We start from the raw sequence: 21506 nt of genomic DNA, 5'->3' as shown, positions 1-21506 counted from the left end.
ATTCGAGTTGAAACATTGATTACTTGCCTGTGATAAGGGGTTGAAGCCTGTCAAGTTGGCTACCCTGATGTTCGATATTTTCAATGGGTAGATTTCATTAGTCGTGCTTCAAAGACAGCTAGCTTTTTCAATGAGTTTTGAGTTGATATCATCTTAACAGTTCGCATTTCTATAAGGTGTGTGTATTTGTGAGGAATAGCACGCGAATAGATTCGAGTTAAGTTTTAGGGGAGGTTTTTTTCGGAATAATTAACAATGGATGCTGGCGGAGCTTACGGGGGAGGGAAGGCAGGAGCCCCTTTCGATCCCTTCACATTTGTGCAAAGGCCTCAAGTTATTCTGCGAGGGGTGTGCTTGGTGAGAGTTTTGCACAATTTCATTAAATAAAATTTAGTAAGAAAATTATAATATAACAAACAACGGAAGTTAAGTTATTGATTTTTATAGAAAGCTATGAGCCAAGTGTGCGTTCTACATAGCTGACAATGGATCTATGCGTGCAGATAACATGATCTGCATTACAATGTACAATTCTTTCTACTCATTTGTCTCCAAGTAATAAATGAAAAATAGCGTGAAATACTTTATCTCAATTTGATATAGCTGATACATTATATTCAAATATACGGTGTTATATTTTCCATTTTCGTAGATATTAACTGCAATAGTAAGCGGATGGTCTATTTTCTATACTCTATACTAAATCCATTACAATGCCACATAGCCTACAATAATTTTTGACATGCCAATCTTCTAGAATGAGTGAATTAAGTTATGTATAAATACAAGTAGCCTATAGGTATGCTAATGTGATCACAATTACAGACAAAATAAATATATAACTATTCTGAAAACAGTATAATCAATCAATCTTTGAAACATTGCTGTTTAAACAGATTATAAATAAAAAAACATAAACAAAAAAAAATTCAAACTGTTTCGAAAAAATTATTGGTTTTCAACATCCACTATGAGCTCTCCTTTTCTGTTATTGAATATTTAATATTCGTTTTTTTTTCAATACTAGAATGACAATTTTCATTTCATAAATTTTTATGAAGAATGTTGAAATATTATACTCCTAAATATTCGGAGTTCTGTCGTCCATGAGGGAGAGTTTTATAAGAGTGATTATTTTGAACCATTTTTTTACAAACAAGTAGAAGTAGTTTGTACCAGCACCAAAATTATAAATTTCTATAATAATATATTTATTTTCGTAAAAAAGAACAAAAACAATACAGCCTACTTGTGCAAGTACAATAAACAATAGAATAGAATGTAATAATAATAATACATGAAAATTAAGAATACCAAAATAAGATGAATAACAATACAGTACCAGAAAAGTGGATTTTTATAAATACCGTACATTTCAATTTATAGGGTAATGGAGTAATGGACTAATAATTTTCAGCGAATTCCAGTCCAACCCTATAGTGATTTGTACAAACAAATTTGCATTATTGTGTAAGTTATTCGCGGTCACATTATTCACAGGGTAATGAACAAATGTTTTTCAACGAACCATTGTGATTTATACATAGGCTACGAACGAATATCAATTTTTCTAGCACGAATAACTTTCAGAAAATTGCAGTTCAACCCTTTTAATTCATATAAACGAATTTCCATTTTTAGTAGCTCTTCACGATCATAGTACCGTATTTATAGGGTAATGCACGAATAATTTTCAGCGAATTCCAGATTAACAGTTGTAATTTATACAAACTAATTTCTATTTTTTTGTAGCTGTTCGCCATCATAGTATTCTCGTGCATCAGCTCGAACGGATGGATATACGACGACTCGGAGAAGCAGGAGGTGTGCCTGTTCAACCGGGATGCCAGCGCCTGTCACTACGGCGAGGGAGTTGCTCTGCTCGCATTCCTCGCCTCCGTCGGCTTCTTGGTCGGCGAGTACCTCTTTGAACAGATGTCGTCGGTCAAGACCCGCAAGCACTACGTTCTGCTCGACCTCGGCTACTCTGGTCAGTTGCCATTCAACTTACAATTAGTGCAACACTTTATTTATTATATTATCATAGGGATTAATGTGATTTCTAAACAATATTTATTGAATTTTCTTCAGTTACCGGTATGGCTTGATAGTTTGACACCTCACGAGACCGGACTCCTTATTATTTATTTGTTTCATTTATTGAAAATCACATATAATTATATAATATACAATAATATGATGTAGAGAAGACTTGGCTCAAAACTGTCTTCCTCCCACTGTCGATTCAATAGTACTGTGATCTTAACTTCAATGCATAGTATTGAAGTGAGGAATATATAGTGACAATACGTCTAGTTCCTAGGACACTTATTAAATCAAAATGGAATATTAAATCCATATAAAATATGTAGGGGTTATCCAGATGGATTTCTACGGGTTTGAAGATTTGACGCCTAGTGGGATGGGACTCTCCAAATATTTAATGGTCTATCAGATTTAACTAATGACTAATCTGACTTATGAACTATGAACCTACAAACCTGACATGTGGGAAAGAAAGTATTAAGGTCAATAAGGGGAATCTGACTGTTGTGGTACATAGGTAAAACGTGTTTGAGAAACCCCTAGTTTTATGAATCTCAAGCTCCACTATTATCAACTGCTGAGACTCCAGATCATTCTGGAAGGGATCCTGGCATTACAACACTATTGAATAGCACCTGCCAATAACAGTCTAGATTATAACATATAATATGTATTATCATGGCCAATCTATAGTTCTCTTTTGGCTACACTATAGATTGGCCATGGTATTTATTTATTTGTTATATGTATGTTTTTCTAAGTTAGGCTAAATAATTTTTTACAAGCAAAGCTTATTGGTATAGTATATTATAGTCGAGTATAAAAAAAAATAATGGAAACATGAAACTAACTTTAAGCTATATCATCATGCTTTGCCATGCGGTGCTGAATCAAGTGTTTGATGTGAATTTCAAGTGATTGAAGGATGTGAATTTGAAATATAAGATTACTATCACAAGAATTAAGAAATAAAAATTCATAATATTTTTCATTCGGAGTATTCGAATAAGGAGGCCTGCATTTCCTGAATATTTAGTGTTATTAGGTATAAAATTGACGTATCAATTACTTGTGTCTACACAAGAAAATAAGTAAACGATTTTGAGCAAACAGTGAAACAAATTACGAAATAACATTCATTCCAATTCCTTAATAATACTTATATTGAATGTAATAAGTTATATTATGTAATACGTATATTGAATGTAATTAGTTATTACTGAAAGTTGTAACAGCCATTTATCAATTACAGTACAAGAAAAATAAGCAAGCTTTAATCGCTATTAGTCCAGTCAAAGAAAGGTTATAGAGGGGAAAGTTTGGAAGACAATTTTTGACCCCGCAGTTCTGTTTAGGGTAGTAAGGAGGCAAACATATCAAAAGTCCCCTTTGATATGTTTACCTTTGAATCACCCCCTACCCCCTGTGCTAATGGGGTGGGGGTGATTCAAAGGTACCATTTTTTGGTTTCTCGCATATAACTCGAGAACTATGTTTCTTACGGACATAATTGTTATACAAAATTTAAGCTTACATAATTTCCAATAATATTCATCTCTCAACGTTTTCTATATCTTCTCTAATTTTCGAGATATCCGCTCTTGAAGGTGTGACATTTTTGAAAAAAACACGTTTGCCTCCAATTTTTGCTTTTATAACTTTTTAAAGATTGATGGGGAAAATTCATGCTGATTATGATCTTATAAAGCATTGAATTCTCTTTGAAATGATGCATTACTTCACTATTCCCAGTTTTCCTTCCATTGTTATAATAGCTTCAATGTAGGGAATGAAATTTTCAACTCTGCAACAAGTGTCAACTCAGCGGTTCCACACCTTCAACAGATGGGATAAAGATGCGCACTTCTGCTATGTTCACCTACTAACTAGTCTAAATTAAGCTGCAAAGTCAAAAATTGTGTCACAGACACCCCCTCCAAATTTCATTGTCAAACGATCAATTATTGTTGCAGCAATGAAAATTTCATTCCCTATACTGAAGCTGTTATAACAATGGAAGGAGAACTTGGAATAGTGAAATAATACATCATTTCAAAGAGAATTCAATGCTCTATACACCTACGATGAACAATTACACACTTTCAAGAGTGAATATCTCGGGAATTGTTGGGAATATCACAAAATTCCACTGAACAAAAAGTGTAGAGAATTTATCAAGCTTCATTTTTGAACAGTTAGTTATGTCGGTTGACCGCATTGTTCTCAAGATATGAGCGTGGAAGCAAAACGCTGGAAAATGCAACTTTTAAACCACCCTCATCCCCTTAGCACATGAGTTAGAAATGGGGACTTTTGGTATGTTCTCCTCCTTACTAGTCTCAACAAAGCTGGCAAAGTCAAAAATTGTGTTTTAAACATTCCCTTCAAATTCCTTTGTCAATTGGTCTATTATTGAAAAACTGGAGATTTCACACTCAACACTAAAGCTGTTGCAACAGGTGCAGGGAAATTCGTAAAAGTGTGAAATCATACATCAAATTGAAGAGAATTTGATGCTCTATAAGATCATAATCAGCATGAATTCCTCCCATCAATTTTTAAAAAGTTATAAAAGCAAAAATTGAAAAAAAATTAGAGGCAAACGTGTTTTTTCAAAAATGTCACACCTTCAAGAGCGGATATCTCGAAAACTAGAGAAGATTTATAGAAAACGCTGGGAGATGAATATTATAGGAAATTATGTAAGCTTCAATTTTGTATAATAATTATGTCCATAAGATACATAGTTCTCGAGTTATATGCGAAAACCCAAAAAAATGGCACCTTTGAACCACCCCCACCCCCTTAGCACAGGGGGTAGGGGTGGGGACTTTTGATATGTTTACCTCCTTACTACCCTAAACAGAACTGCGGGGTCAAAAATTGTCTTCCAAACATTTCCCTCTATATCCTTTTTAGAGCATTCATTGCCTGGACTAAATACTATTATAATTCCATAGAAAATTTAGTTTATCCTGAAGATTGATAATGGTTTAACAACTGAGACTAGTCACATGTTATTTCAGAGAATTAGGGTCAAGTCACATGGAGCGTTTTTGCACTGGTGGCGGACAAGTCGGTAGGGCAGGAAGCTCTCACATTGGCTGATTATAAGCTGATGGGTTGGCGTTTGGGAATAAGCTCATTATCAGCCAATCGGAGAGCTTCCTGCCCTGCCGACTCGTCCGCTGCCAGTGCAAAAACGCCTGAAAAAACGCTTCATGTGGCTTGGCCCAAGGTGCTTGTGATAGCTTCAGATACTTTTATTCAAAGTCTATGTAATTAAAAACAAAATAATTTCAATTTTTAAAGATAAATTATTATAAAATAATACACTGTGCAATTTTTCAGGATTCTGGTCTTTCCTGTACTTCATCAGCTTCTGCTACTTGGCCAATCAGTGGAGCAGCGCCCCCCCTCCCCCCGAGACCGCCGGAACCGGAAGTATTCAGGCCGCCATCTGTTTCTCGTTTTTCTCCGTTATAACTTGGGTAAGTCAACAAATTCACCAATATTATAAAAAATCGAGAGCAAAACCTCATCATTATACCACAAGTAGGTACTGTATACCGCATAATATATACCGTAAGCTTCAGATAGAAGAGTCCTAATGAGATATTTATCAACCAACTATTTTATCAAAAAGAACACAATTTAAATGATCGGGTCAACTTACCTTGAGCTCTATTGGATTTAGATTGAATTAACAAGTCCAAAAGCTAATAAAAAATATTCCTGTGAAATAATTGTTTTCCCATAATCCAGCAATACGCCTATGTCAATTTGTCCTCTGAAAAGAAATCATTATATTTTGTCATGACTGTATCGAGCCAGCTAGTTGATTGACAAAAAAAGTGATTATTTGAACTTGGAGAGGTAAAACTTCCTTCTTGAATGAGCAACTAATTTCAAATCATCTCATTACTTCAAATATTTGAATAATTCTTCATATCCCTATAATAATTGATAGAAAAGTTCCTGATATTTTCCATGTACCATACACTAAAATCTAAGCAGAAATATAATGTTTCGTAGACCCGGTTTCCATGAAACTTTTTTATCTGCCATTAGATCTATAGGTTTAATGGTCCATATTAGATTTGATAAGTGTCCTAGAAACTGGGCCTAATGTAATTTATGAGGTAGTATTATATACTATTTAATCTGATGCACCCTTATATTATTTAGTAAATATATCTCTAAAGCTTGGTAGCAAAGATTTATAATAGAAATCTTATCAATCCATTTTAATTGAAATTAATTTATTTTATATAATTTTATTAATACATTAATTTAAATTTTAGGCTGGCTGCGCGTGGTTTGCTTTCCAACGATTCAAACAAGGAGCTGACTCAGCATTCGCTCCGACCTACGACGCTGACCCAGGCAATCTATCCGGAGCTGCATACACTTCATACCCAGGTACATAATATAGTCACAAATCACCTGAATACTATTTTGAAAATAATGTTACTAAAAATACCAAAATTCTTGAAATAAAAAAAATGAATGAATTTGAAATGTTGACTAATTTAGAATCAGGAACAAAAGTTTTCACTTCTTCTTCTTTTTAATACCCTTTTGCCGCGTCGGGATCCTTCAACTATTCTCTAAACTTCATTCGATCCTGTGTCATTCTTTTACTTCAATCATTGTCTTTCCTCTTCCAGCAGCTATACTCTCTACATACTGATTCCATTGCAGTTGTGGCCGTCCCCTGCCTCGTCTTCCTTCCGGTGTTGCCTCCATAACCAGCCTTGTCTTTCGTTCATCACTCATCCGAACTACATGGCCATACATACCATCCAAGGGTTTTTCGTTGAACAGTGGTAATCAGTTGTCCAGTCAAGGAAGATTTGTAGAGGGAAAAGTTTGGAAGACAATTTTTGACCACGCAGTTCTGCTTAGGGTAGTGAGGAGGTAAACATATCAAAAGTCTCCACCCCTACCCCTTGTGCTAAGGGGGTGGGGGTGGTTCGAAGGTGCCATTTTTTGGTTTCTCGCATATAACTCGAAAACTATTCATCTTACGGACATGTCTGTTCTATACAAAATTGAAGTTTACATAAATTCCTATAATATTCATCCTACAAGTTTTTCTGTATCTCCTATAGTACCCGAGATATCCGCTCTTGAATGTGTGACATTTAAAAAAAACACGTTTGCTTCCAATTTTTGCCATTTTTGCTCTTATAACTTCTTAAATATTGATGGAAGAAATCCATGCTGATTATGAGCGTATAAAGCATCAAATTCTCATCAATTGAACGTATAATTTCATACTTTTACGCCTTTCCCTACGACTGTTGTAGCAGCTTTAGTGTTGAGTGTGAAATCTTCAGTTTTGCAACAATAGACCAATTGACAAATGAATTTGGAGGGAGTATTTTCACTTTCAGCACAATTTTTGACTTTGCAGCCTTGTTGGGACCAGTCAGGGGGTGAACATATCAAAAGTCCTCATCCCTACCTCATGTGCTGAAGGGATGATGGTGGTTTAAATGTTGCATTTTTTAACTTTTTGCTTCCACGATCATATCTTTTTCAACCATTATGACTAAATGTTCAAAAATTAAGTTTGATAAATTCTCTACAATTTTTGTTCAATAAAGTTTTGTGATATTTGCAACAGTTTTCGAGATATCCGCTCTTGAAAGTGTGGAATTGTCAGAATAACAGGTTTCTATCCATTGTTTTGCCCTTTCAGGGCGTATAACTCTCCAACAATACATTGTAAAAATTAATGCTCATTGTAGGTTTGAAGAGCATTAAATTATCTTCAATTTGATGTATTTTTTCTCTATTCCAATTTTTCCTTCCATTGTTATAGCATATACTGATATTTGACATGAAATCTCAATCTCCGGCTTTAACTCGTTCCGCTGCCAGTGCCAACTCCAACCAAGATAAGAACCTGGCTATCGCTCCGTCACCGGCTAAGCAGAAGCAGCAGCATCAACAGCAGCAACACAAGAAGCAGCAGAAGTGCCAGGCCCGGCCGCATTCTGCAGACGGCGTCCCGGTTGCTATGACAACAGAGAACCAGATAGCAGCCGCCCTTGAAAAACTGCTGTCAAACGAAGCCTTCGTTGACAAGATTGCTGCCCGCCTGGAGGAGCTTTTGTGCGAGCGACTATCTGCCGAGGTTAGCGCTAAGGTGCTTGCCGAACTTGACGGGCGACTCGAGGCTATGGCTGACGAGACTAGGAGGCTCGCGAGTGAGGTGGATACCCTCAAAAGTAACATCGCAAGGCTGGAGGAGGATTTCGATTCTCGTCTAGACGAGCTAGCTCAGTACTCGAGAAGAAATAATATTCGTGTCTCGGGTATTCCGGAGGTTCAAGGTGAGAATGTAACCGCCACCGTCGTTAGTCTCCTGAATGAGAAGCTGAATGTGGGAATCTGCCCGGACGACATCGACAGATGCCACCGTGTCGGTCGCCCGACCCACCTCCACCCTCCTGCTGCTGATGACTCGTCTTCTACTCGTGTGGTTCACAGACAAATTCTCATCAAATTTGTCAGCTACCAAAAGCGAAACTTAGTCATCACGGGCAGACGAAATTTGAAGGGTACGGGATTCTCCATTCATGAGGACCTTACCATGAAAAGACGTACGTTTTTCAAAGATTTGTGTATCAAGATTGGATTTAAAAATGTGTGGAGTCGAGATGGTGTTGTGTTTTGGAAAAAGAATGGGAAAACGGTCTCTCAGTTCTCCAAAGCTCGCATTCGTATGAATGAAAGTGAGTGAGTGTTTGTGCCCTAGTCTACTACATGATTAAGGTATCTATATCTATAGCCAATTTTGTTTAATTCATTTTTTTTCTAGTATTTAAAATTCTTTATTATTCTCTCTTCAACTTGTGCTCGCGTCCTGGGTGTCTTGATTTTTCTGTTAAACTACTCAACGAGTATTTTCTATTAGTTTTATTATAAAGCTTCTATTATTTTTATTATAAAACATATTTATTATTATTTTCATTATAAAACATCTTTTTATTATTAGTAATCAGGATTTCTTGATGCGTGAGTGTCTGGTTGGAGATTAGGATTTCTAAGTTTAGTTTTCATATTTTGCCGAGGTAACTACGGTAGTTTCGTTATTTTATAATTGATTTTATTTGCATCAGATATGGTCATCTTTTTTCTCTCTCTAATATGAATCATTACGATAAGATTGTGGAGACTCAACGTGCATATGTTGGCTTCTTCTAAGCTTTTTCATATCTCCTTCTTAACTTTCCGTTTTCTTCTTTCTTTCTTCTTTCTTACTTTTTTTAAGTATGGTTCTTGTCAATGACGTTGACAAACATATTTCCCTCGAATGTTACAATACTATTGAAATTGAGAATATTTTCCAGTGTCGAACTGAGTTGTTTGGTAATAGAGAATGCAACTCTTTTTTTAATGTCATCCACTTAATATTAGAAGTTTGAAAAAAAACTTCGATCAGTTCTCTTACGTAATTAGTAATTGTTCAATTGACTTTCATATTATAATTCTTAGTGAAACTTGGGTGGTCGATGATGATGAATTCAATTTTAACCTAAATGGTTATTCAGTAATTAACAAAATAGGAAAAATCAATAAATGTAACGGAATCTGTATATTTTTTAAAAGTAACTTGATTGTAGATGAGCTGAATTGTGAGATTAATGAAGCCAACACTGTTTGTTTGGATGTACAAGTGCCAGGAATTAGCGAAAAGATAACTGTTATCGCTGTTTATAGATCGCCTTCATCCAATGTTGATATTTTTCTGAACAGCTTGAATGACTGTTTGTTAACTCTAAGGAATAAATCCAACGTAATATTCGCTGGTGACATGAATATTCATTTGAATAGAAATACTAATTTAGCCAGTGAATATTTTGAAATATTATCGTTAAATGGTTTGAAATCCTACATAAATAAACCTACAAGAATTTATAACAATACTGAATCATGTATCGATCACATTTTTTTCAAGAACTCTTCGTTCAATTCTGATAATGTTATCAGCTCTATTATTAAAACTAATATAACTGATCATTTTTGTACTAGTGTTCACGTTGATCTTGCGGCTGATATTGATGGGTCTGACAAACCTATTAATTATTACAATAAAGTTGATTATGATAAATTATTGTCTTCTATTCAAAAAGAAAATTGGAGTGAGGTGTTAAGCCCTAATTTACACTTGGATGATCAAATGCTTTTTTTGACTGACAAGATTTCATCCCATGTAGAACAGGCTACAGTTAAAGTACATATTCCACATAGATTAAAACCTTTGAAGCCTTGGATCACCAGGGGACTTATTGTGGCAATTGCTAAACGCGATAAACTTTTTAAAAAGCTCTCTAAACAGCCTTCTAATGTAATATTAAAAGCCGAATACATCTCTTACAGAAATATGCTTAATAAATTATTAAAACAGTGTAAATGCGACTATTATAAAAACAAGATTGATCAGAATAAAAACAATATTAGGAGAGTTTGGGACTCGTTGAATGAATTATTGGGTAAGTGCCGTAAAAAGGTTGTTCCTAAAATTGATGCAGACATCTTAAATCGTCATTTTGTTGAAGTAGGTAAAACTTTCGCTGAAAAGCTGATAAGTAATAATCCCAATGCATCTGATGGTAATCTGTTCATGAACTCTTCTGTAAATGGTCATGGCTCCTTTTTCCTATCACCCACAAACGAAAGTGAAATATCAGCTATTATTAACTCTCTCAACAATAACTCTGCTCCGGGAATTGACAAAATAAGCAATAGAACATTGAAAATTATACTTCCACACATTGTTAAACCATTAACAGTAATAATAAACCGTTGTTTTTTAGAAGGGCACTTCCCTGTTAGTTTAAAGTTAGCTAATATTATACCGCTTCATAAGATGGGGGATCCTAAGGACCCAACCAATTACCGCCCAATCAGCCTGTTAAGTGGTTTCTCAAAAATAATGGAAAAAGTAATCAAGTCTAGATTAATTGGTTACTTAGTCAAACACGAGGTCATTCATAAACAGCAGTATGGCTTTCAGACTAACAAAAATACAATTGATTCTATAACTCTCTTAACTCAAACAATTGCCAATAATTTCACTAATAATAAGAAAACAATAGCCATTTTCCTGGATTTAGCTAAGGCCTTTGACACCATTCCTCATTCAAAATTACTGAACAAGATGGAGAAATTAGGAATTCGTGGTGTACCCCTCAGATTATTCACCAGTTACCTGAGTGATAGACATCAAAAGCTTACCTTAGAAAATAAAACTAGTTCTAGACTTTTGAGTGATTTTGGTCTCCCACAGGGCACGGTGCTATCTCCTATCCTTTTTCTCATTTACATTAATGATTTAATCAAACTTGATATTGAGAACTGTGTGACACTTGCTTTTGCAGATGACACCGCCTTAATATTTACTGGTAATTCATGGGAAGAGGTTAAAGATAGGGCTGAATCTGGATTGAGAACTGTTAAAGCCTGGTTAGATGAGCATATTCTTACCCTCAACGCAAAGAAAAGTGTATTTTTAGCCTTTTCACCGAATGTTGTTGGTTTGCCGCTTGATCTCACTCATATTCATATTCATAGTCCTGATTGTAACCTTTCAGATTCATCAGATTGTAGTTGTCCAAAATTAGGTAGAGAAAAATTCTTCAAGTATATGGGTGTCACTGTTGATCAACATCTTCGGTGGGATGTCCACATCAATGTCATTTGTAATAAGCTTAAACACTGGATCAACAAATTCTACACTATCAGTAAATTGAGTAACATAGCCGTTTCTAGATTGGTTTATTGTGCTTACATCCAGTCTTTTCTTCAATATGGGATTATCGTTTGGGGCGCTGCCTACATGAATCACTTGAATAAGATAATTGTTATTCAGAAGACCTTATTAAAGGCAATTCTTGGAAAGCCCAGACGTTTCCCTAGTGACAATCTTTTCAGGGAACTGAATGTGCTGACTGTCAGGCAGCTTCACACGAAAAACTTGATAATCTACATGAATAAGCATAGTAATATTTTCAATCTCCGTTTATCACCGTACAATCTTCGTCCCTCATCCATCACTTTCGAATCTCATCATACAGTTTTATCCATTTGTAGAAGGCAGTTCAATTACATTGTCCATAAACTTGTTAACGTAATACCTGATCATTTTATCTCCAACAATTTGACCAGAAATCTTTCTAACGAAATAAGTCAATGGATCACATCGCATAACTCTACTGATTTGTTCGATTTCTTGTAACTGTTCACCTTTCAACTCTTTTTTTCTCTTAAATAAGCTCATTATTTCTTGTTAATTGTCTGTATTCTCGAGATTTTTTATTATACAAATTTCATACTTATAATTTATATTTTTGTTTTATGCTTTCACTTTGGTTCTGTAGTTTTTTGTAACACTCGGCCCCTGCGCACAGGCTTTGCCTTTGCAGGGACCTTCCGTGTTTTTGTTAACCTGCTATTTTAAGTTATTTTGTTTTAGTTTTAAGTTATTTATTTCATAACTACTTTGTACAATAACTATGTTGTAAAAAGGATAAATAAATTGAATTGAATTGAATTGAATTGAATTGAATTAATCTGCGAAGTCAAATATTACGCTCCACACACCCCCTTCAAACTCCATTGTCAAATGATCAATTATTGCAGTATTTAAAAATCAACCTCCCCACATTAAAGATGCTATAACAACGAAAGGAAAACTTGGAATAGAGAAAAAATACATCAAATTGAAAGCTGCTACAACAGTCGTAGGGAAAGGCGTAAAAGTATGAAATTATACGTTTAATTGATGAGAATTTGATACTTTATACGCTCATAATCAGCATGGATTTCTTCCATCAATATTTAAGAAGTTATAAGAGCAAAAATGGCAAAAAATTGGAAGCAAACGTGTTTTTTTTTAATTTCACACATTCAAGAGCGGATATCTCGGGAACTATAGAAGATACAGAAAAACTTGTAGGATGAATATTATAGGAATTTATGTAACCTTCAATTTTGTATAGAACAGACATGTCCTTAAGATGAATAGTTTTCGAGTTATATGCGAGAAACCAAAAAATGGTACCTTCGAACCATCCCCACTAGGGGGTGGGGTAGGGACTTTTGATATGTTTACCTCCTTACTACCGTAAAAAGAGCTGCGGGGTCAAAAATTGTCTTCCAAACTTTTCCTTCTATACCCTTTTTTGAGCATTCATTGCCTGGACTACAGTTCCTCCTGTTTTAATGTTTCTCTGATTACACTATTTCTCACTCCGTCTCTTTTCGTTTTTCCAACCACCCTCCTTAGGTATTTCATTTCTGAGGTGGTAATTCTACCCTTGTGTTTTTCTATCATTGCGAGGCATTCTGTTCCATAAAGTAGAACTGGCTTGAATATTGACTATAATGCCCACTCCTACTTTCGCTCGACAGTTCATTTCCACCCCAGAATACAGGAGAGTGTATCCCTTACCTGGAGCCATCCCATCACATCCCTTCTTTTTGTTTCACTCAGACCTAGTATCTTCAATTTTTATTTCTCCGTCTCATCAGATATGAAAGAAATAATCTCACTTCTAATTACAAACTTCTCTCTGATTTCATCGACCACTTCACACTCTTTTCCTGCAATATAAGTAACATTCCATGTAGCAAAAATATAATTTTTTTCCAAGCTTTTCCTGAGTTCCGGTCCGTTTCTCTTTATTTATTCAGAGTCAAATAAAGAGAAACGATAATAACCCACGTTCAATGTGGGTTATTAGCCCTCCATGAACTAGTTAGGTGGAGGGTCCGCCTACTCATGGGGTCCTAACAACCGTTTGTGAAATCAGATTTTACAAGTGATAAAAAGAAATTAGAAAGAAGAAGTTAGAAAATGGCCAAGGAAGGCCGACAGATAGAGAAAGAAAGAATGACACTCATTTAAGTGAATGGAAAAAGTGCCATTCTAGAAATGAAAAGTTTCAAAGCATATTAAGAAAGAGAAGAAGGGTTTTGGAAAGGGTGCCTTTTAGTCGCCTCTTACGACAAGCAGGGATACTATGGGTGTTTTCTGGTTTTCAACAAATTCTTGAGTCCGATGTTCGACTCAAAGCTCCCTCGCCCCACAGGGGGACAAAAGTTTTCTCAAGGGTTTGATTTATTGGATTATTTGGTTTATGGACTCGTACTTAGTTATGTATGTTGACGATATTCAAAACAAAATTTCTATGTTTACAGGGCCTGACACAGACACTGGATACCAAGAAGCTCCTTTCTCAGGAAATCAGCAGAGAGGTCAGTTAAATTCTGAAAAAAATTAATATCAACCGCATCATCAATTGGTTTTGATAATTAGCCTATACAAAATTGTTCCTGAATACTGCATATTCTGTAAAAGTGTAGAATGGGATTAATCTGTCGGTTTAGGATTATGCTGTACACGATGACGAAGAATGTGTCACGTAGAATTGATATCCAAACTCTACAAAATATCATGTAGATTGTTTTTCTCATACCGTACCTTGACATTGACCTGGTCCAATATAACACTGTACTGTGTAAACAATATTATCGTCCTGTTTTCTATACTTTTATAAATGCTGTGAACATTTATTGAAATAAAAATGCAGTATGACATTTGAAGTTTTTAACTACTTGTATTGTGTAGACCTTACAAGAAAATATATATTGTTACACAAATTATTGTAGCAATACTATTAAGTACCGGTACTATTTCTACTGTAGATGATGCCATTACTATTAAAGCTTAAGTTTAACCAATAAGATATAAATCCAAATCTTTTATATTGATAGAATGAAGACTAGAAATATTCATTACAAATCTAAATATTCATTTTCAATTGAAAGTTCTTTTAAATTTACCGGTATACTTTCAAAGAATTTTATTTAAATTTATAATTCAATTTTTCAGGTGGGAATATGGACTATCAAGCACCAGCATACTAAAGCGAGAAAAACTCAATTTCTTAGTAAGTTAATCGCTTTCAACGTTAAGAGAGTTATACTTAGATATACTCAATGAGGTTTCACGTAAAATAATAATGATTATTATATATTCAGAAGCGTTATTTAGAAATAAGTAAGTCATTGTATGACGGATGCAAATAATAATACAAGTAACTAAAAGAAATACAAATTATCATAATCATGATTGGAATAGCAATAAAACTTTTAAAGTTTATACGTTCATATATATTTGAAAGCTAATAAAGCTTATGTATGTTTCAAAGCTATTCCGAGAAAAATATGCTTAATTTGTAAGAAAACAAAAATATATCCCCTCAGTTTAAACGCGAAGGAATAAACCTCATGAAAATAATATAAATGGTGAAGATGGGAAATTGAAATAATTTGAGGTAATATTAAGTAATTTATAAGTAAAGTAATATTTACTTATATTTAAAAGTCGAAATGATAAACCTCATGTAATAAAAGTGGTAAAGAATTTCAAATGTAAAAGTCGAAACCTCATGAAATAAAAGTGGTAAAGATTTTAAAAACTTTTAAAAGTTGGAAAAGTAATATTGGTACTTTATTTAAAAGTCAAAATGAAAAACTTGATGGTATCAAAATTTCCAATTTTGACTTGTAATAAAGCAAAATACAGGTTGGAATAGTTGAAAAAAGACGATGGTGGCTTTTTCCAAAACTAAAATAATTCAAAGTCGAAGTACACAACATTTGAAATAATTATTCATAAATTAATACCAAATTGAAGTTCTGACTTACCACAAATATTTCTAGAACCATCTACTTTGGACCTCAAAATTTTAAGGATTAGATTCCCTGAAACTGTTCTATTAATTCATAAATTATAAAATCAAGCGTTAACAACCAACAGACTTGGACAGTTCAAGTGTCAAAATGGAACAAAAAAATTATTTGCGTGTAAGTGTCAAAATGAAATAAAAATTAATTATTTGCATTTAACTTAGCATAACTTTATTAAGGATTCGACTTCGATTAAGATTCAAAAAAGTCATACACTTACACTCCTGAGTAGGTGCAGTAAAATTGAATTCCAATGAGAAAGTCAATTCAGATACTACTTGACTTACAAAAATGGGGTTCAGATATTTTGAAAAATAAGACAAACTATAATAACTTTGAGGAGGTAGTACAGTACTAGGTACTGTATATTTTTAAAACACAAATTTTAAATTTTATCTACCCCTATATAATACCTGGCTATTAAAAAACGAAGGTATTCTAGTTCAAATGTACAGGTTTACAATGAAAACCTTTTAAAATATAATTGATGTGGCTTTTAAAATCCAAGTGTGAAAGTATGATATATTATTAGGAAGCTAGTGTACATTACATCGTGAAATGGTGACAATATTTAACAAATGTATAGTAGTAGGAAGCCTGGAAGAAAAATCTTATTGCTAATATTGTGTTTAAAGACTCAATGTTGTTAATTATAAATTAATGTGTTATAGGATTAATGTTTCATTTTTCTAGAAATAATTGTTGTAAAGTCTCTTGTGTACAGTGCTGTAAATTATTGTATAGATTTAACCTTGATATTCGAGTTGTATTCTTAATGTCTGGAATTATACCGTAATTTGGAAATCCTTTATAATATCTGTCAACATAAACATGCCCTTACTGTTGAAATCATGCTACTAGTTTATGCCAATGAACACAAAACACTGGAATTAGTCATTAATAAGTATGATTGTAATATCTAGAAGATATTGAGCAATGAAGAGATTTTTTGAGGTTAAAGTATGTAAAACTTATTAATAAATTATTAATCAACAATAGAAAGATAATATTCTTAATGTTTTGAGAAATTCATTCAAATGAAGAAGAATTTGAACTACATAATATTCATACATTCAAATTTCAGTTGTAAGGGATTTAGAAATTTGTAATTTCCATTTGAAAACTAATTAGAAATGAGTGAAAATGAGGTTGTAAGAATAGTAATGGTTGTAAAGTTATTTAATGCATTAGTTGCATAAATCTTATTTCAATTGAAATTATTTTCATTGTAATAATGAGAATGGTAATTATAATATCTAGTTCAGTTCATCATAAATTGGGAATAAATTTCCAAAATGAAATGTATCGTTACAAATATAAATGGAGGAGCCAGCAGTTGCAGTTCTACTTGGAGAATATGAATTTATATATTCAACATTTCGAAATAAATACAGTATCAAGGTTAAAGAGAATATATTTGGATGAAATAGCTACTATGAATATTGATGAGAGAAGAATTTCCATCCGATTCATGAAAATGTTTGATCATCGTTTTACGGCGAGATGGAACTGATCTAAGGGTGGTATTCCCACTTCAAAGTTTAAAAAGCCTGGAAAGTTAGTTATCCTAATGTTCAATGACCTTTCCGCAAAGGACTCTCCACCACCAAAAAGCCATTCAAATTCACTTTATGATGGGGTGTTTAAGGACTAGAATAGCCAGATATAATCTAGAATTTACTAGAAAAAAATTTATATGTGTGAAGTGACAAACGTTGTGAGGCTTATTTAAGAAACTGATATTATTTTGGAGATAAAGGTGACGCGAAATTCGATTGTTCATTGGCAATATTGAAACAATTTTAAAAATAATGCTCGAACTTATTGATTTCCAAACAATATTTGAAATTTTTGATGTTACATTAAATTTTTGGGTGCTCTAACATTATGTGTATATGGTTTTCAATTAAGAAGAAACCTGTGCTATTTATTAAATTCTCTACATTTCTCATCACCCTTATCATTTCTACAGCAATCTCAATACCCTTATCAACCAACCAAACATTGAGTTCAAACCATGTGTCAATAATTCAATTTCATATTCATTTTTGCTTTGAAAAAGAATTTTATATTTATATAATGTATAAAACAACAGTAATAAGAGAACAATAATAACGATAAATTTAAACAGTTTCATAACTATTATCATGTTTGTATGTATGGCCTAGTGTATTTGAACTAGTAAATCAAAGTGAATGTTATTAATGTTAATGTCAATCTATATCAACATAGAATATTGTATGAAACTAATATAATTTTACAATAGTACCCCAAACTATACACCCAATAATATACAGTTATACTTTATTTTAAATACCATTTATTCAGGATATTTAATTGTTTACAGTTGACTAAACTACTAGAAATATGGAATATGTTACTTTTTATAAGTTTATCTGTGATTTATTTTAGCATTACAATTTTTTGTAGATTTATTTTGTAACTTGAAGTAGATGTCAAAATTTTTGTTTATTTGTAATTCTTGTAGATTTGTTTTAAATTTTTGTCTATTTGTACAGATGTTACCAAACGTTATAATTGTAGAATGTTGAAATCGATGAGAATACAATTAATTTAATTATATTTGCGTTTCATTTAAATCCCTATAAAAATCCATATTTACAAATAAAATATTTTAGAAGAACTTTGCTACGAGTATAAAATTAAATTTTGATTTGAGCATATTCAAGGAAAAGTATCACCAGTAAGTTATCTGATGATATAAAACTGAGGTTTTCAGCAAGCGATATGGTCTCTTAAGCTGCGTTTACACCAAAGTTATTAACATAAATTATTATACACATGAACATATGTGTTTGTCAAGTTCCGTTCAATCTAATAGAATCTATAAGAATTAAGTTATTAACACTTTGTTAATAACTTTGGTGTATACGCAGCTTAAAGCTGTTAAGTTATAAGCTGTTATCGTAGAGAAAAGATAGCATAAAGTTAAGTTTACACCAAAGTTATTAACAAAATGTTAATAACTTAATTCTTATATATTCTATTAGATTGAACATAACTTATCATGCACATGATGAACATAATTATGTGTTTGTCAAGTTCCGTTCAATCTAATAGAATCTATAAGAACGGAAAAACAAACATTTTGTTAATAACTTTGGTGTAAACGCAGCTTAAGTTATGCTATATTATATTTTTACAAGTTGCGCTTGTATTTGCTATTACTATATGAGCTATACAATGAGTTTAGTGTGATGGACATAAGACAGCTCTACTCCTTGGAAATAATTTGCAGACTACACAAAAACCCGGAAAACTTTCAACAAAGTAACCACAGTCATAACACAAGGAACAGAAACCTTCTTATTACGAACGTGGCTTGGAAGGCAATATATCAACGACACTTCAACCACCTAGCACCAAAACTCCACAATCTACTTCCTGCACAAATCAAGTCAATAGAAAACCCAAGAAGATTCAAAACTGCCGCTAAGAACTGGATTATTTCAACTGGAAGACATCATATAGAAAACATAATCTCAAACAATATGTGAGCTCACTTACCCAACGTATTTGCAGTTTGCACCACCACTCAGACTCTATAACTACTACTAACACCTACTCTAGTACATGAGTTTCCCATAGTTGAGTAGGTTAATTTCCAATAGAATTAAATTCCATATTTTTCATAAGTCTATTGTATTGTAGATATTTTGTACTTTTTATGTTTTAATTGCTTGATTGTATTTTTTTAAAGGAAATAAATTTCTCGTATATTGAAAGAATAAGACTTTGATATTGTCAATATCACTTTTATTTATTCGAAAATTAATTTATAATTCAGAACCAGGTTTCATGGTAAAACCTACCACATCTTCAGCTGAACTAATAAGTTTGTTGTTATTGGAGGAACAGGAAATTCAATTTTAGGTTATGTGTTGGGATTGTATAGGGGAAGGAGAATGAAATTTGTTAGTGGGAATGGATGAATTAATGATGAAATTAAACTATGTTAATATTTGAAGAATGGAAAATTACATTTCAAATGGAAATCTAGACATCTTAAAAAATATATATATATACATCAAATTTGGTTGGTAGCTTACTGGTGATTGTATAATCATTTATGGTTTTGATATTCTGTCTCAATTCTAAAGGTTATAATAATATTATAAAATTATGAAAACAAAGGATATTATTATGAAAACAATTCATAATAATTGTGATTAGTCTAATATAAAACACAATGAGATAATCAGTCTTATCTAATTTCCTCAATGTTACCTTTAGGTTGGTACTGGTCATGGCACCAACTTGAATATAAACTTAATTTTGAGAAATTTATCAAACTAGAATATTAAATTTCACTTAACCTTATAAGGTGCTTAATATAGTAGGGGGAGAGGGGAGAGAACTTAATAAGAAATTTGATAAAGGGGTGGGAGATCTTAGTAATTGAATTATTCTGTTCAACTTTGGGGTTAATTATTATTGCTAGTGGGAGATCATGGCCTAAAATTGAGATCCCTCTAGGGTTCAAAAGTTGAGTAATACTAGATATTGGAGCTGAGTATGAACATGATATTACCCACGGCCCACTTGTTATGTTAGGTTATATTGGCCAGATCTTGTAATGGGAACTGAATTGGAATGTTATCAAATAGACAATAATTGTTTGTACTTGAAACTATGAGTAGTTGTGAGCAAGTATTATGATAATATTTTAGTTGAGATCCATATAGATACTCAAGTCGAATTCTTATCAAAAATCTGAGATTATAATAATGGATATGTACACATTAATTTAAAATAAGGAAATAATCTTATTGGGTCTACCTGAACTAATTGATATACCCTAAAATTAGAAGAACAATATAATTGAGCTTATGTGGAATGTTTCATAGACTATGGACTAGAATATAACAACTATAATAAGTTCTAAAGATAATGGTGATAACTGTTATTGATTTGTGGAAGTTATCTACTTGTTATATATCATTAATAATTTGCTTATCCTACAATTTGCTTGGATTTTGAAAAAAAGGGAAAGGTGATCCCTCTTGGGTTCAAAAGTTGAGTAATACTAGATATTGGAGCTAAGTATGAAAATAATATTACCCACTGTCCACTTGTTATGTTAGGTTATATTGGCCAGATCTTGTAATGGAAATTGAATTGGAATGTTATCAGATAGGCAATAATTGTTTATACTTAAAACTATGAGTAGTTGTGAGCAAGTAGTATGATAATATTCTAGTTGAGATTTACATAGATACTCAAGTCAAATTCTTATCAAAAATCTGAGATTCTAATAATGTATATGAACAAATTAATTTAAAATTAGGAGCTAAAGTAATTGGGTCTACCTGAACTAAGTGATATACCCTAAAAGTAGAAGAACAATATAATTGAGCTCATGTGGATTGTTTCATAGACTATGAACTAGAATATAACAACTATAATAAGTTCACAAGTTAATGGTGATGACTGGTATTGATTCGTTCAAGTTATCTACTTGTTATATATCAATTTGCTTATCCTACAATTGAAATATTCTACTTGTTCATTCAAGCTTGTGGATTCTGTGTCTGTTTTTAATTTGAAGATTTCAATGGCTTCAAGTACATTGAGGAGTTTGCTTTTTTGGCCTGTGTGCAATATTTGGATGTTATTATTGGGGTTGAAATTGTGTCCAGAGTTTATAAGGTGTTCTGCAAATTTGGAAG

The 21506-nt window shown here is 32.9% G+C and overlaps 1 protein-coding gene across 1 annotated transcript; it reads left to right on the top strand.

The window, feature by feature from the left end:
- On the top strand, positions 1 to 17107 carry LOC111047996 (synaptogyrin). The gene is made up of 6 exons (XM_022333836.2): positions 1 to 357; positions 1753 to 1990; positions 5398 to 5537; positions 6351 to 6468; positions 14263 to 14319; positions 14957 to 17107. Exons 1-6 carry the CDS (start codon positions 256 to 258, stop codon positions 14989 to 14991), a joined length of 690 nt encoding a protein of 229 aa, XP_022189528.2. The 5' UTR covers positions 1 to 255; the 3' UTR covers positions 14992 to 17107.
- Positions 17108 to 21506: the final 4399 nt, after the last annotated feature.

This window comes from Nilaparvata lugens, chromosome 8 (assembly GCF_014356525.2).
Source record: "Nilaparvata lugens isolate BPH chromosome 8, ASM1435652v1, whole genome shotgun sequence".
Taxonomy (NCBI): Eukaryota; Metazoa; Arthropoda; class Insecta; order Hemiptera; family Delphacidae; genus Nilaparvata; species Nilaparvata lugens.
Note: the sequence above shows the minus strand (reverse complement) of the source record. Positions and strands in the feature narration are given on the sequence as shown.